At 46.0% G+C, this 16,875-nt stretch overlaps 1 protein-coding gene across 4 annotated transcripts in view; it reads right to left on the bottom strand.

Annotated features, from left to right (window-relative positions):
- Window positions 1-16,875, bottom strand: part of DENND4C (DENN domain containing 4C) — a 121,180-nt gene that overhangs the window by 84,245 nt on the left and 20,060 nt on the right. For all 4 annotated transcript variants that reach the window (XM_079790678.1, XM_079790679.1, XM_079790676.1 and 1 more), the window contains exon 2: window positions 6,237-6,558. In XM_079790678.1, coding sequence (XP_079646804.1) covers window positions 6,237-6,541 — 305 coding nt within the window. In that variant the 5' untranslated portion in view covers window positions 6,542-6,558. The remainder of the gene's footprint in view (window positions 1-6,236; window positions 6,559-16,875) is intronic.

Here is a 16,875-nt window from a genome sequence, read left to right as displayed (position 1 = left end):
GAATATCTAACATGCTCACAGGCCCTATGGACAATACACCTTGAATAGCAAGATCCATAACTATCTTCTCTTTTCCTTAAAGTCAAGCTTTCAAAAAGAAGCCTCTATGACTCAAGTGCCAATCATTTCTCAACCTGGCTCCTATAACTAATCCTACCTAATAAAACAGTAATATGCAAATTGACCGTACCTTCGCTACACCATAAGCCACGCCCACCAGCCACGCCCACCAGCCAATCAGGAGCAAATATACACATTAAACCAGCAAAGATGGCGGGGGGAGGGGGGCAGTGCCCGCTGCCGGTGGGATCCAAGCCATGATGGTAGACTGGGGCAGGCAGTTAGTGCCGGCAGCCGGCTGACCAAGCCCCAATCAGGGATCACTGACCAGGGCAGGCAGCGTGGGTTAGCGCCCCCAGCCACCTACCCAGGTCGCCATCACGGATCATGGACCAGGGCAGGCGGTGTGGGTTAGCGCTGGCAGCTGCCTGACCAGGTCCCGGATAGGGGTCACGGACCAGAGCAGGCAATGTAGATTAGCGCCGGCAGCTGCCTGCCCAGGTCCGCCATCACGGATCACGGACCAGGGCAGGCGGCGTGGGTTAGTGCCCGTAGCCGCCCGCCCAGGTCCATGATCATGGATCACGGACCAGAGCAGGCAACGTGGATTAGCGCTGGCAGCCGCCTGCCCAGGTCCGCCATCACAGATCACGGACCAGGGCAGGCGGCGTGGGTTAGTGCCGACAGCTGCCAGACCAGGTCCGCCATCACGGATCATGGACCAGGGCAGGCGACATGGGTTAGCGCCTGTAGCCGCCTGCCCAGGTCCACGATCATGGATCACGGACCAGGGCAGGCAGCGTGGGTTAGCGCCCGTAGCCGCCTGACCAGGTCCCAGATAGGGGTCACAGACCAGGGCAGGCGGCGTGGGTTAGCGCCTGTAGCCGCCTGCTCAGGTCCACCATCACGGATCACAGACCAGGGCAGGCAGCGTGGGTTAGGGCCGGCAGCCACCTGCCCAGGTCCGCCATCACGGATCACGGACCATGGCAGGCGACGTGGGTTAGCGCCGGCAGCCGCCTGCCCAGGTCCACGATCATGGATCACGGACCAGGGCAGGCGGCGTGGGTTAGTGCCCATAGCCGCCTGCCCAGGTCCACGATCACGGATCACGGACCAGGGCAGGCGGCGTGGGTTAGCGCCCGTAGCCGCCTGCCCAGGTCCGCCATCACGGATCATGGACCAGGGCAGGCGGCGTGGGTTAGTGCCCTCAGCTGCCTACCCAGGTCCACGATCACGGATCACGGACCAGGGCAGGCGACATGGGTTAGCGCCGGCAGCCGCCTGCCCAGGTCTGCCATCACGGATCACCGACTGTGGATTAGCACAGCAGCTGCCTGACCAGGTCCCCGAAAGGGACTTGGAGTCTAGCATAACAAAAATAATATTCAGCAAAAGCAGGAGACAAGGTTTCATAAGTTCTCCCCCAGGTCACCACTGTTCTCTTATACATTTTAATTATCCCAGACTTTGCCTGATGGGATTTGATTTGAATTATGCCTGATAGAGATTACATGGCATGAATTGTAGGCTCATTCTTTTTGTGGTTGCCTGACTGAGAAAGGCCTTGGAATGAGAGAAGGCACTTTTATTTTCCTTTTTCATTCTATAGAGACTGAGGAATTACAGTTATATGAACAAGTTAGTGAGAGAATGAAAGTCTCATGCTGTATTTTTCTGTAAGTTTTATCATGTGGACTATCAAAAACTTGGTGGGATCCTTTTCAAGAGGTGTTACAAAAATTATGTTGGAATTAACATTCAAGAATAAAAGGAGAGAAGTGAGTGGTGGGTAAAGGAAAGAACTTTGTCCTAGAAACCAAATAGAAGCCACATAAACCTTCAGATTCTTACTCATTGTGCTTTGGAGGTATTAAAGGATAATTTTTTAAAAAGGTAAAATCATGACTCATAATCTATATAGATAAAAGGCTAAGTGACCGACATTTGTCCATCCGTCTGACCAACCAGTACATATGACGCACACTGGAAATTTAAAAATAAACTTTGACTCGCACACGTGCCATACATATAAAGCTCTCGCTGGCGCTACTTTGAATGTTGCATTTGGTGGGAAAGTTCTTTTCAGAGGGGATTTTTGTGCCACCATGCTATATGACTGGCCATAGTACAAATAAGTTAAAAGTACTGTAGTGTTTGGGGATGTTTCAGATAGTTGTCTCTTAAAACAAATATGAGATCAGAGTATTCTGCTTATAGTGAATGGTTAGTAAAACTTGGAGATGGCAAACTTGATAGCAGTTTTCATTTAGGAATGGATATTATTGAAATTCCCCATGAAATGATTTTTAATGGATCTATTATTAAAGCCACCTTTGGAAATAGTATATCTATAGATAATATTAAAAATATATCTAAACGTGCAATTCTTTGTTCAAAAAATGAGCACGTTCAAAAATTAAATGAAGAAATTTTGGATATACTTGATGGAGATTTTCACACCTATTTGAGTGATGATTCCATTGACTCAACAGATGATGCTGAAAAGGAAAATTTTCCTATTGAATTTCTTAATAGTATTACTCCTTCTGGAATGCCGTGTCATAAATTAAAATTGAAAATGGGTACAATCATCATGCTATTGAGAAATCTTAATAGTAAATGGGGTCTTTGTAATGGTACCAGATTTATTATCAAAAGATTGCGACCTAACATTATCAAAGCTGAAATATTAACAGGATCTGCAGAGGGAGAGATTGTTCTGATTCCAAGAATTGATTTGTCCCCATCTGACACTGGCCACCCATTTAAATTAATTCGAAGATAGTTCCCCGTTATGCCAGCATTTGTGATGACTATTAATAAATCACAAGGACAAACTCTAGACAGAGTAGGAATATTCCTACCTGAACCCATTTTTGGACATGGTTAGTTAATGTTGCTTTCTCTCTCTCTCTCTCTTTTTTTTAAAAGTATTTTTTTTAAATATTTTATTGATTTTTTTACAGAGAAGAAGGGAGAGGGACAGAGAGTTAGAAACATCGATGAGAGAGAAACATCGATCAGCTGCCTCCTGCACACCTCCTACGGGGGATGTGCCCACAACCAAGGTACATGCCCTTGACCGGAATCGAACCTGGGACCTCTATCCACTAAGCCAAACCAGTTATGGCTGTTGCTTTCTCTTGAGTTCAAAGAGCATGTTACATTAAAATTAAAGTTGTAAATACTTTATCTCAAGGGAAATTAGTCAAGCACTCTGAAAGTGTTTTTACTCTTAATGTGGTATACAGGGAGATATTAGAATAAGTTTAATCACTTTATCAGTCATTATTTGCATCAATGTTGTTTTTATATTACAAGCTTGTTATTGTTGTTATATCATTTTGTTATTGTTTAGTTATTAATAAAATTATGTATTATTTTCCTATACATTGTACTCATTTCCTTTTATCTCTCACACTTTTATTATAGAGAAAGGGCAAATAGCAATATTAAAATATTTCATCTAATTAATTCCCTTTCAATGTGCACGAATTTCGTGCACCGGGCTACTAGTCCTATATAATAAAGAGGTAATATGCAAATTGACCATCACTCCAACACTCAAGATGGCCACCCCCATGTGGTCAAAGATGGCTGCCCCCATGTGGACACAAGATGGCCGCCACAAGATGGCTGGCAGGGGAGGGCAGTTGTGGGCGATCAGGCCAGCAGGGGAGGGCAGTTGGGAGGGACCAGGCCTGCAAGCGAGGGCAGATGGGAGCGATCAGGCCTGCAGGGAAAGGCAGTTAGGGGTGACCAGGCTGGCAAGGGAGGGCAGTTAGGGGTGACCGGGCCAGCAGGGGAGTGCAGTTAGGGGCAATCGGGCCGGCAGGGGGGCAGTTAGGCGTCGATCAGGCCGGCAGGGGAGTGGTTAGGGGGTGATCAGGCTGGCAGGCAGAAGCGGTTAGGGGCAATCAGGCAGGCAGGCAGGCAAGCGGTTGGGAGCCAGCAGTTCTGGATTGTGAGAGTGATGTCCGACTGTGGGGTCCCAGATTGGAGAAGGTGCAGGCTGGGCTGAGGGACACCCGCCCCCCAGGGGCACGAATTTCGTGCACAGGGCCTCTAGTGATCCTATAAAGTTGCATGACTACCATCCTAATTGCACTGACTTGCAGGAAAATGATGGAGGCTAAACAGGGTGGATACTAAAGGAGTTAAAAGAGTGCTGCTGAAAGGTCAATCTTTTAGCTTTGGAAATTTAAACATAATGAGGTCCTTTGGCCAGGCCTGCGTGGCTCAGTGGTTGAGCGTAGACCTATGAACCAGGAGGTCACAGTTTAATTTCCAGTCAGGGCACATGCCCAGGTTATGGGCTTGGTCCCCAGTGAGAGGTATGCAGGAGGCAACTGATCAGTGATTCTCATCATTGATGCTTCTCTCTCTCTTTCTCTCTCTCTCTCTCTCTCTCTCTCTCTCTCTCTCTCCCCCTCTTCCTTCCTCTATCTGAAATCAATAAATAAATTAAAAAATGAAGACCTTAGGATAATTTCACCAGAGCTCTACTGCTACACTGGAGGAGGTAATAAGCACAACAAGTAGTGGTCAAATGCAGCAGCTTGCTACCTTTCTTAGTACAGTATCTGAACAACTATCAATAGAATAACCAGCAACCAACTGCTTAAAAATAATTAATGGAGCCCAAGCCGGTTTGGCACAGTGGACAGAGTGTCGGCCTGCGGAATGAAGGGTCCCAGGTTCGATTTCCACCAGGGGCACATGCCGGGGTTCGGGCTCGGTCCCCAGTAGGGAGCGTGCAGGAGGCAGCCGATCAATGATTCTCTCTCATCATTGATGTTTCTAGCTCTTTCTCCCTCTCCCTTCCTTTCTGAAATCAATAAAAATATATTTTTTAAAAACACAAAAATAATCCATAGAATAATCAGGGAAATTTGTACATGATGATACTAAGTAATTAATAATTTTTTGAGATGTGGTATTATAGTTACATTAAAAGAGAGAGCTTGAACATAAGAAAATCAATTGATATAATACATCACATTAATAGACTGAAGGAAAAATCCACATGATCATCTTAATTAACAAAGAAAAGGTATTTTGCAAAATCCAACACATTTTCATGATAAAACTCTCTCATAAAAACAAGAGTAAAGGGAACCTTCCTTATCATAATAAATGGCATTTATGAAAAACTCACAGCTCACATCATATTCAATGGTGAAAGATTAAAAGTTTTCTACCTAAGATCAGGAATAAAACAAGGATGCCTGCTTTCACCACTGCTGTTCAACGTTGTGCTGTAAGTTTTAGCCAGAGCAATAAAACAAGGGGGCAAATAAAGCAAAATGCAAAGGAAGAAATAGAAAATCATCTCTATTTGCAGATGACTTTATCCTATCATTTTTAAAAATCCAAATGAAAGCTAGTAGAGCCAATAGATTCAGCAAACTTGCAGGGTTCAAGATGGCAATACTCTCCAAATAGACCTACAGATTAAATGCAATCCCCATGAAAATTCCAACAGAATGTTTTGTATAAAGGGACAAACTGATCCTAAATACTTTCCAAGATACTCAAGTACCTATGTTTTTACTAACTGATGGTAACTGTAATAAACAGAACAGTGTAATACATTACATGTATATATGGAAAAATATTATAGCTATTCTAAAAATACAATTGAATAAAATGCTTTTGCAGAGAAAACTGTTCATTAGCTGTGGATTAGATAGAAGCTATCTCATAACAACTATTCTCCTTCTAAACTGTAAATACCCTCCTTGTGGTACTAAAAACCACAAAGCACAGTTATATTTTTTAAAACAGGAATACTCCTTTGTTAAATAAGTTCAGGGCTTTGAAAAAACCCATCACATAACCCAAGTAGCTCCTTTTAAAAAAAATACTGTCTTTTATTGTACCTTCTTGTTCTTTTATGTTTAATTAATAACCTTATCTGATAAGTACAACAGAAATGGAATCACATTTCAGGCTCTATGTCTTCATTTCAGTACTTTTGAAAGGAATTGATCTAATGATTTAAGTACAATGCAAAGAAATTCAGTAAGGTTGGACAGAGATATATAATATAATACTTCATCCTGAAATAATAAATAATAATAGAACTATCAAGGACTTCAAATTCCTATTCTCATGCACCTTAAATAAAATTTTTTCCCTTCACTATAGCAAAAGAAAATAAGTCATGGTACCCAATGTCGGTAAGGGGTGGTTTATCTCTTCCTCTTTTATAACAGAGGAAAAGTTCTGGGCTTTTCAGACTTCCATAGTTCAAGTTTGCTTGGAGAGCTGATGGAGTGGCTTCAACACAAGTATAACCTTCAGGTACTGTTTCCCCAGCTGATTTGTTAATAATTGCAATGTCTATAATTGGAGCTTTAGGTCCAGTTGACTTAGTATCTAAACGATTTATTTCTTGATCCAATAGAGTAGATGTATCAGTGAGACCTGCCACGACAAAGTAGTCGGTCACTCTTGGCCCTTTGTCTTCTATCATGGCTGCTCTTATATTTCCTAGAAGAGGAAAAAAAAAATCAATTAAATAAAATACTTTATCCTGGCTCTCTAAAATTAAAGTATTCCTGAGTTAACAGTGATCAACTAACCCACTTCCCAGCTGGATTTATAATCAAACTAGAGGCCCGGTGCACAAAATTCATTTGTGTGTGGGGTCCCCTCAGCCCAGCCTGCACCCTCTCCAATCCAGGACCCCTTGGGGGAATGTCCGACTGCCGGTTTAGGCCCCGATCCCGGGGATCAGGCCTAAACCGGCAGTCGGACATCCCTCTCACAATCCTGGACTGCTGGCTCCTAATCGCTCACCTGCCTGCCTACCTGATCACCCCTAACTGCCCCCCCCCTCCGCCAGTCTGATCGCCCCTCACTGTCTCTGCGTGGCGGCCTGGTCGCCCCTAACTGCCCCCTCCCTGCCAGCCTGGTCACCCCTTACTGCCCGCCCCTGCCAGCCTAATCGTCTCCAACTGCCCCCGCTGCCAATCTGGTAAGCCCCAACTGCACCCCCCCACCCCGCTGGCCTGGTCACCTCTTACTGCCCCCCCGCTGGCCTGGTTGCCCCAACTGCCCCCCCCGCCAGCCTGGTCGCCCCTAACTTTCCCCCTCTGCCAGCCTGGTTGCCCCTAAATGCCCCCCCGCCAGCCTGGTCACCCCCAACGGCCCCTCCTGCCAGCCTGATCTCCCCCAACTGCCCCCCTGCCGGCCTGGTCGCCCCACACAGCCTGCTGCTCAGTTGTTTGGTTGCCCCTCACTGCCCCCCCTGCTTGCCTGGTCGCCCCACGCAGCCTGTCTGTTCAGTCATTTGGTTGTCCCTCACTAACCTTCCTGCTGGCCTGGTCGTAGGCAACCATCTTGTGAGGGTTAATTTGCATATTACCTCTTTATTATATAGGATTGTTGTCATTCTATTAAAGTCTGTGTTGGTATCATCTTATGAGCTTTTACCTCCTACAAAGTACAAATTTGCAGCATAAGTTCATTTGTAAGATTACTATGATCCTTTCATGTGCCTAAGCCTCTGTTAAGAATAATCAAACTGGCCCTGGCCAGTTTTTCCCAGTGGTTAGAGTGCCAACCTGCACACCAATGGGTCTCGGGTTCGATTCCCAATAAGGACATATACCTGGGTGCAGGTTTGATCCCTGATCCCCAGCCCAGTTGGGGGTGCATGTGGGAGGCAACCAATCAATGTGTCTCTCTCACATTGATGTTTCTCTCTCGCTCGCTCGCTCTCTCCACTCCCACCCTGCCTTCCACTCTCTCTAAAAATCAATGGAAAATAAATAATCAAACTATCAGAGGTGGGCTCCAGTGCTTTCCTTTGAGCAAAATGCACTTAATAGACAATATTTAGACCATTTAAAAAATCATTCTCTTTTAAATTACAGAATTCCTACAGCTACACTTTACATTTAAAAAGAGTTCATCATGAATTAGTCAAGGTCTAATACACAAAAAAGAAAGGTAATGGTAATAAGTATAACTAAATCAGTATCTTAATCCAGTTAGAAGTCAGTCCCTTATAGTGAAGAAACTTTATGTAAACACTGTATAAACTATATTTAGGAATCATAAATATTTCATATATAAATACCAGATAGAGCATAAAAAAACTATAACCAAAGAAGATAAAATTATATAAAATACACATTGGGTACTACATGGTAAAAACCTAGAGAATATGAACTTTGAGTCAAGATTTCTATTACCTTTAAACTCAGTACCTCTAAAAATAAAATTAAGCTTCTGAGGTTTTAGATATTTCCAAAGATTTTATATGCTTTTCAAAAACAACTTTCCTGCGAGGTATAATTTACATACTATCATAAACATATTTAAAGTGTACAATTTGGTAAGCTTTCACAAATACACCTGTCAAACCAGTAAACATATCCAACACCCAAAATTTTTCTGTACCCTTCATTATCCCTCTTCCCACCAAGAGAATGAATGATCTGCTTTCTATTACCATAGGCCAGTTTCTAGAATTGATATACATGGAATCATATAGTATGTATTCTTTGTCTGGCTTCTTTCACTCATAATTATTTTGAGATTCATCCATCCTATTTTATGTATCAATAGCTCGTTCTTTTTTATTGCCGAATAGTCCACTGTTGAATATGCCACAATATGTTTATCCACTCACCTATGTAGTGGACATGTGTGTTATTTTCAGTTTAGGGCTATTAAAGCTGTCATGAACACCAGCGTACAAACCTTCTGGACATATGCTTTCATTTATTGTTGGTAAATTTCTAAGATGAAATGGCTGGATCACCTGGTAGGTGTATGTAGTTCTAACAAACTGCCAAATTGTTTTCTAGAGTAATGTACCATTTTACATTCCTACTATCAGTATATGAGAGTTCCAGTTGTTCCACATCCTCTCCAACACTCTATTAGGCTAGTCTTTTAAATTTAGACATTCTAATACATCAATAGTGATACTTAACTATAGTCTTAATTTGCATGTTAATAACTAGTGATGAGTACCATCTTTTTATGTGCTTATTTCCCATTCATTTATTTTTGGTGAAGTTTGTTCAAATCTTTGCCCATGTTTTCATTGGGTTCTTTGTTTACTAATTATTGAGTTTTGAAGATCTTTATATATTCTAGAGACAAGTCATTTACCAGTCATATGCTTTGCAAATATTTTCTCCAAATCTGTGACTTTTCTTTAACTCTTAATAGTGCCTTTTGAAAAGAAATTTTTAGTTTTAATGAGGTCCAATTTGTCAATCTGTTCTTTAATGAACCATGGTTGTGGTATCATTTAAGAAATCACTGTCTAATCCAAGATCACAAAAGTTTTCTCCCAGGTTTTCTTTTAAAAGTTTTATAAATTTAGGTTTTACACTTAGGTCTATGATCCATTTGGAGTAAATTTTTATATGGTGTAAGGTATGAGTCAAGATTCATTTTTTTAGCATCACTGGTTGAAAGACCATCTTTTCTCCACTATACCACCCATTTTCAAAGATTAATTTCCAATATTTGTTTTTATTTCTGGATTTTCTATTCTGTTCCATTGATCTATTTGTCTATATGTCATTACCACATTGTTTTGATTAATGTAGCATTACAATAAATCTTGAAAACAGGCAGTATTGGTCTTCAACTCTGTTCTTTTTCAAAATTGTCTTTGCAAAGGTCCTTTGCATTTCAATAAGCATTTCAGAATCCACCTGTCAATTTCTAAAAAAAAAAGCCTAGTACAATTTTAATTGAGACTGTGTTGACTTGGTAGGTCAATTTAAGGAGGATTGGCAATATTGAGTCTTCTAACTCATGAAAAAAGTTTAGTTCTGCATTAATGTAGATTTTTAAAATTTTCTCTCATCAGTATTTTATAGTTTACAACAAATAAGTCTCTCACTTCTTTTCTAAGATTGACCCTTAAGTACTTAATATTTAGATGCTACTGTAAACGACACTATTTCTTTTAACTCAATTCCAATTGTTCATTGCTACTATCTAGAAATACAATTGATTTTTTTTTTTTTTGGCTTTTGATTTATTCCTTTCCCATGTTAAAATATCTTTATAATTTTATCATTTCTATGTATTTTTAAAGTTCCTTTTGATGTACTCAGCAGCACATAACTAATTTACCAAATTTCTATTTCAAATTTCATTACAAAATAAATAAAAACAGGAGACCTAGGTTGAGGAAAGACATTATAGTGATAATCCTATACAATAAAAGCCTAATATGCAATGTCCCCTCGGTGGTTCGACCGGGAGTTCGACCGCTCGCTATGATGTACGCTGACCACCAGGGGCCGGCATGGAACATGGCGGGCATAGGCGACGCCCTGCGACCTCTTGCCGGCTACCTGGGGCGGAAATGACGGGGACAGAGGTGCGGTGAGAATGCAGGGTATCCACCGAGTTGGAGTTCGCTCTCACTCCCTCTGCCACCTACCCCTGAGACGCCAAGGCTTGCACACCATGGAAGCCCCCGTGCTCAGGGGCCGGGCGCCCGCAAGGAGCCCACCCCTGCACCCACGCAGCCTCTTCCAGTTAAGCCAGGCTGCAGCCGCTGGGACCACAGGAGCCATTCGGGGTCCCTGTGGGTTCACACAGGAGCCGGTCTGAAGGCCGGCCAAGAGAGAGCATGCTGCCCACCCGGCTTCCATGCAGCATCGCCTGGTAGCCCAGAGGCCCACGCTGCGCCCTGGCCCGCATCATCCAGCCATGCTCACCACATCTCCGCATGGGGACTCAGGCAGAGGGGGGCGTGTGGGAGCCCGGGGGCACAGGTGCTGCCCAGGATCCAGAGGTCAGCTGGAGCCTGCCCTTCCTCGCCTGACACTCGCACTTCGATTGACAGCCAGGCCTAGGGACTGCACCCATGCAGAATTTCGTGCACCTGGCCACTAGAAGTACATATATTTTTTTAAATCATGTATCATTTTTTTCTTTATTAAGCTATTACATATGTGTCCTTAACCCCCTTCCCCCTCCCCATGCTCTCCAATTATGCCCTCACCCCCCTGGTGTCTGTGTCCATTGGTTAGGCTTATATGCATGCATACAAGTTCTTCGGTTGATCTCTTCCCCTTACCCCCACCCTCCCCTACCTTTCCTCTGAGGTTTGACGGTCTGATTGATGCTTCTGTCTCTGGATCTGTTTTTGTTCATCAGTTTTTGTTGTTCATTATATTCCACAAATGAGTGAGATTATGTGATATTTATCTTTCTCTGACTGACTTATTTCACTTAGTATAATGCTCTCCAGGTCCATCCAAGCTGTTGCAAATGGTAGGAGTTCCTTCCTTTTTACAGCAGCATAGTATTCCATTGTGTAGATGTACCACAGCAGATCCACTCATCTGCTGGTGGGCACTTAGGCTGTTTCCAAATCTTAGCTATTGTAAATTGTGCTGCTATGAACATAGGGGTGCATATATCCTTTCTGGTTGGTGCTTCTAGTTTCCACTTGGGATATATTCCTAGAAGTGGGATCACTCGGTCAAATGGGAGCTCCATTTTTAGTTTTTTGAGGAAACTCCATACTGTTCTCCACAGTGGTTGCACCAGTCTGCATTCCCACCAGCAGTGCACGAGGGTTCCTTTTTCTCCACATCCTCGCCACCACTTGTCATTTGTTGATTTGTTGACGATAGCCATTCTGACAGGTGTGAGATGGTACCTCACTGTCATTTTGATTTGTATCTCTCGGATGATTAGTGACTTTCAGCATTTTTTTACAATTGGTTTTTATCTATTGGTTTTACATAATGCAATCATGCTAAAGTTGCTTATGAGTTGCAGAGCTTTTTTTGTAAGTTACATCAAATTTTCTACAAGGATAATGATGTGTCTGTAAATAAATGCAATTTTTTTTTAAATTTCTTTATTGATTAAGGTGTCACATATTTGTCCTCATCCCCCCATTCCCATCCCACACCCCTCCCCATGGATGCCCCAACCCTCTGTTGAACTTAAGCATTGGTCAGGCTCATATGCATGCACACAAGACCTTTGGTTGATCTCTCCCCCCTCCCCCCACCCTCCCCTATCCTCCCTCTGAGGCCCGATAGTCCGATCGATGCCTCCTTGTTTCTGGTTCTGTTCTTGTTCATCAGTCTATGTTGTTCATCATTTCCCCTAGATGAGCGAAATCATGTGTCACTAGAGATATACTTATAAGAATTGAATGTGCGACGAGCAATAATAGTTATGCTGACAGGCAAATGAATCAGTCTGTAGTGAGTTTCTTTCTGGTCCAACAGTTCTTTTGAGACCCAATATCAATGTCCACCAGTTCCTTATGAGTACATGTCGGCACTGACCCCTCAGCTCTGGATGGTGGACAAATGGTGGTAATGCAGGTCCGACTCCCTCTGGATTGGTCTCGGCCGGACCCGGGGCCAGGCTCACCCGGATCCAGGGGCCCACGGCCTCACCCGGACCCGGGGCCAGGCTCACCCGGATCCAGGGACCCACGGCCTCACCCGGACCCGGGGCCAGGCTCACCCGGATCCAGGGGCCCACGGCCTCACCCGGACCCGGGGCCAGGCTCACCCGGATCCAGGGGCCCACGGCCTCACCCGGACCCGGGACCAGGCTCACCCGGATCCAGGGGCCCACGGCCTCACCCGGACCCGGGACCCAGCCTCACCCGGATCCAGGGGCACACGGCCTCGCCCAGACCCAGGATTCAGCCTCACCCGGACCCAGGGGCGCATGGCCTTGCCCGGACCCAGGGGCACGTGGCCTCACCCGGACCCGGGGCCCAGCCTCACCCTGACCCAGTTCCCAGCCTCATCCGGACCCAGGACCCAGCGGGGTTTCATCTTCTTGATCCCAATTCCTGTTGGTCAATTCCCTCTCAGCAATTCCTTTGGCCATTTTCTCAGAGTTCCAGGGCAGCCACCGCAGAACTCGTTGGGCGGCGGGCTCGGCGAAGCTCCGGTGTGCCCGGTGCGCGGCGGCGGGCTGGTCCAGGGTGGCTGCGTCGGCCCTTGGGTCTGCAGCGGTGGCCGGTCGCCGAGCGTGCGCACCTGGCCGCTTCCGGGGCGTTGAGATTCTTGAAGGACTCGGAGGTCAGCAAGCGCGTAGTCTCCCACCCCATGTCTCCCAGGGGCTCGTCTGTCCGTGCTCGGCAGCGAGTGAAGCCTTCGCCTCAGCCGGAGACCGCTGGGGGAACTGCGCCGAGCATGATCCAGGCCGCCATTGTGTCGCCTGAGCCGTAGTTTTTAAAGTGTGGTCTTTGGGTCACCGGCATCAGCTTCATCCCGCGTACCCCTCTCTTTTATTCTAGTTGTAGAGCATCTGCTCAGTCAGCCCTCCGGTGGTTCTGGATGGTGTCTGCTCTGCTCTCCCGTCGTAGTCTCAAAATTGTTGTGGTAGGCAGCAATCAGGCTTCTGCCCTATGCCTCCATCTTGGTCCTTGTTTGTATAGTTAAGTCTTGATTGTTGTTGGTGTCACTGGGAGGAATTGTCCTCCAGGCCAATTGGCCGTGCGGACCCTCTGTGTCTATAAAGGAAGAGTTGCTGTGCGGGAGACACGTTTATTTGCCGGGTCTTGGTGCAGCAAGGCTTTGGCGCTCACTGCGTCTGCCTCTTGAATGTGTCCCTTATGGTAGTGGTTGAAATCTGGTGTCATCTCACACCGACCACTAGATGCCTTCGTTTCTGGGTCTCCAATGGAGTGTAGGTCAGCTACTGCCTGTGGCCCCTCAGCATGAATTACAGCATCCCTTATATTCGTGACCTGTTTCGGTGTCTTCCCCTTTTGGCTGCCTCCCTATCGCTCAGCTTCCCCAATCTCCCTAGGTGGTCGCTCTTGATACCCCCCTTTGTGGGCTGAGTGCAAAGTCTTGGTGTTGTTAAGCCTTGATTGCTGTTGGTACACTGGGAGGATGTGACCTCCAGTCCAATTGGCTGTGAGGATCAGCTGTGTCTATGCCGGGAGACAGCCCCATTCAACTAGACTTGCAAAATTGTAAAAGCCTCTGTGTTCAGCTTGGATAGGGCGGAGTTACAGGGCGGAGCCTACCGCCTTGACTTCCCATCAGCCCCGCCCTATGAGGTTCCTGTGTCTCAGTGTCCCTCCGTACTCCCAGCAAACACCTCTGAGAGAAAAGCGCCCTGGAGTTTCGCGCGCTGCCAAACAGTCTAGTCTCTCCCCCAATGAATCTGGATTCCCAGATTCTCGCCCGGAACTGGGTTTCCGTGTAGTCAGAATTGGGGCTCATCGCAGTCTGGCGCTTTTGTCTCCTTCCCTCCAGGGCGACTCAGCGGCACAGTCAGCAGCCCATCCTCCGCGCACAATCCCCTGCGCGCCTCCGGTGCTCTGCTCTTCGCCGCCTCTCTGCACCTCTGCCCCACAGCCCAGCTTTCCCCAGTATGAGCCTGGCTTCCCCGGGTCTTTCCCGGAACTGGGGTTCAGTGCAGTTGGAACTGGGGGTTCAGCACAGTCCGGAGCCCTTGTCTCCCTCCCGCTAGGGCAATCCAGCGGCACAGGCAACAGACCCTCCTCTGCGCACATTCCCGTGCGCGGCTCCGGCGCAACTCCTCCGTGTCTCCGCCCCACAGCCCAGACTCCCCCAGCATGAGCCCGGCTTCCCAGGGTTTCGCCCGGAACTGGGGTTCAGTGCAGTCGGAGCTGGGGTTCAGCACAATCTGGCGCTTTTATCTCCTTCCCGCCAGAGAACGCCAGCCAGGCCGTCAGCCGCCCCTTCCTCTCCGGCTCCGTCTTCCCCGCACGCGCGCGGGCTCGTGTCTCCGCCCGTGTCTCCATACCTCAAGTTTTTACGGCTTCCCTGATTTTCCTTGTGGTCCTCTCTTTCCTTCTAATTGTGGGCATTTCAGGCAGCCAGCTTTCCTGTGGTTCTGGATGATGTCCGTTTTGATTTTTAGTTGTGTTTTTGAAATTGTTGTGCCCGGCTGTAGGTTAGGTGTTTAACCTATGCCGCCATCTTGGTTTCTCCTAAATAAATACAATTTTACTTCTTTCTTTCTAATGTAGTTTCCTTTTATTTTATTTTTCTTGCCTCACTGTGCTGGCTAGAACATCCAGTACAATGTTTAAAAGAAATGGTGAGCAAAGAAGATATACAAATAACCCAATAAGCACATGAATAAATGCTCAACATCATAGTCACAGCAACAATTTTCACAATAACCAAAAGGGAGAACAACCTAAGTGTTCACCAACAGATGAATGGATACATAAAATGCAGTATATCCATACAATGGAATATTATTCAGCCATAAGAATGAATTAAATTTTATCAATGCTGTAATATGGATGGACTTTGAAAACATTATGCTAAATTAAATAAGCCAGACAGAGAAGGAAAAAGATTATATGATTCCACTTCAGTAAAACAGAGATTACCAAGGGCTAGGATAGGGGAGAATGAAGAATTATTGTTTAATGGGTATCAAGTTTATATTGAGGATAATGAGAAAGTTTTGAGTGTAGACAGTGACAATGGTCACACAACACTGATTTGTATTTAATGCCACTGAACTGTACACTTACAAATTGTTAAAATGACACATATTACATATATATTTTTTACCACAGTAAAAAGAGAGAATACATAATCATTTCTCCAAATTAAACTTTTGGGCTTCTGTTAAGTTATAAATGCCAGGAGTCAGCTTCCTAATTCAGAGTATATAAATGCCTGTGTAACTATTGTTATATGTTACTTTCTTACCTTTTGAAAATAATATACCAATTTACCATCCTATCTAATAATAGACAAATATGCAAATTGACCATACCTCCGACACACCCACAAGCCACGACCACAAGCCACACCCACCATCCAATCAGAGCGAGTATGCAAATTAACCCAAACCAAGATGGCTACAGCCACAGAGAGCAAGGTTTTCTAGGTAACAGAGGAAGGCAAGCTTTCTGCCTGCCCTTGCCAGGCCTAAGCCTCCACTCAAGCTACAAAGTTTCAATTATAGAAGGTAAACAAATTCAAACAAATAGCGGCAGGATAGAGCTTGAGAGAGCAGGCCAGGGTTGCCGCCGGCAACAGGGGAAGCAAAGCTTTCCAAACACCCTGGCTGGGCCCACCTGCTTAAGGCAACAAAGTTTCAATTATAACCCCAACACAAATGGCTGCCGGCCTCAGAGGGAGCCCCAGGCTTGGCTCCGCTCCAGGCTACAAAGTTTCAATTGTAGAAGGAAAATAAATTCCAGATACAGGGCCTCTCCTTGGGTTTCCAGGGGGCGTGGCCGGCCTGCAAACCACCACAGGCCCCTCGCTCAGGCTGCCCCACACCCCAAGGGAACCCCCACCTGATCCGGGATGCCCTTCAGGGCAAACCAACTGGCCCCCACCCCTGTACCAGGCCTCTATCCTATCTAATAAAAGAGTAATATGCAGATTGATCATCACTGCAACACACAATATAGCTGCCCCCGTGTGGTCAAAGATCATGCCCCCATGTGGACACAAGATGGCCACCACAAGATGGCCAGCAGGAGAGGGCAGTTGGGAGGCACCCTGCCTGCAAGGGAGGGTAGTTGAGAGGGACCAAGCCTGCAAGGGAGGGCAGTTGGAGGTGATCAACCCTGCAGGAGAGGGCAGTTAGGGGTGACCAGGCCAGCAGAGGAGGAAAGTTGGGGGCAAACAGGCTGGCAGCAGAGTGGTTAAGGGGTGATCAGGCTGGCAGGCAGAAGCGGTTAGGAGCAATCAGGAAGGCAGGCAGGCAAGCAGTTGGGAGCCAGCAGTCCTGGATTGTTAGAGGGATGTCCGACTGCCCATTTAGGCCCGATCCCACCGGACATCCCTCAAGGGGTCCTATATTGGAGAGGGTACAGGCTAGGCTGAG

This window comes from Cnephaeus nilssonii (genome assembly GCF_951640355.1).
Source record: "Cnephaeus nilssonii genome assembly, chromosome: 14".
Classification (NCBI taxonomy): domain Eukaryota; kingdom Metazoa; phylum Chordata; class Mammalia; order Chiroptera; family Vespertilionidae; genus Cnephaeus; species Cnephaeus nilssonii.
Note: the sequence above shows the minus strand (reverse complement) of the source record. Positions and strands in the feature narration are given on the sequence as shown.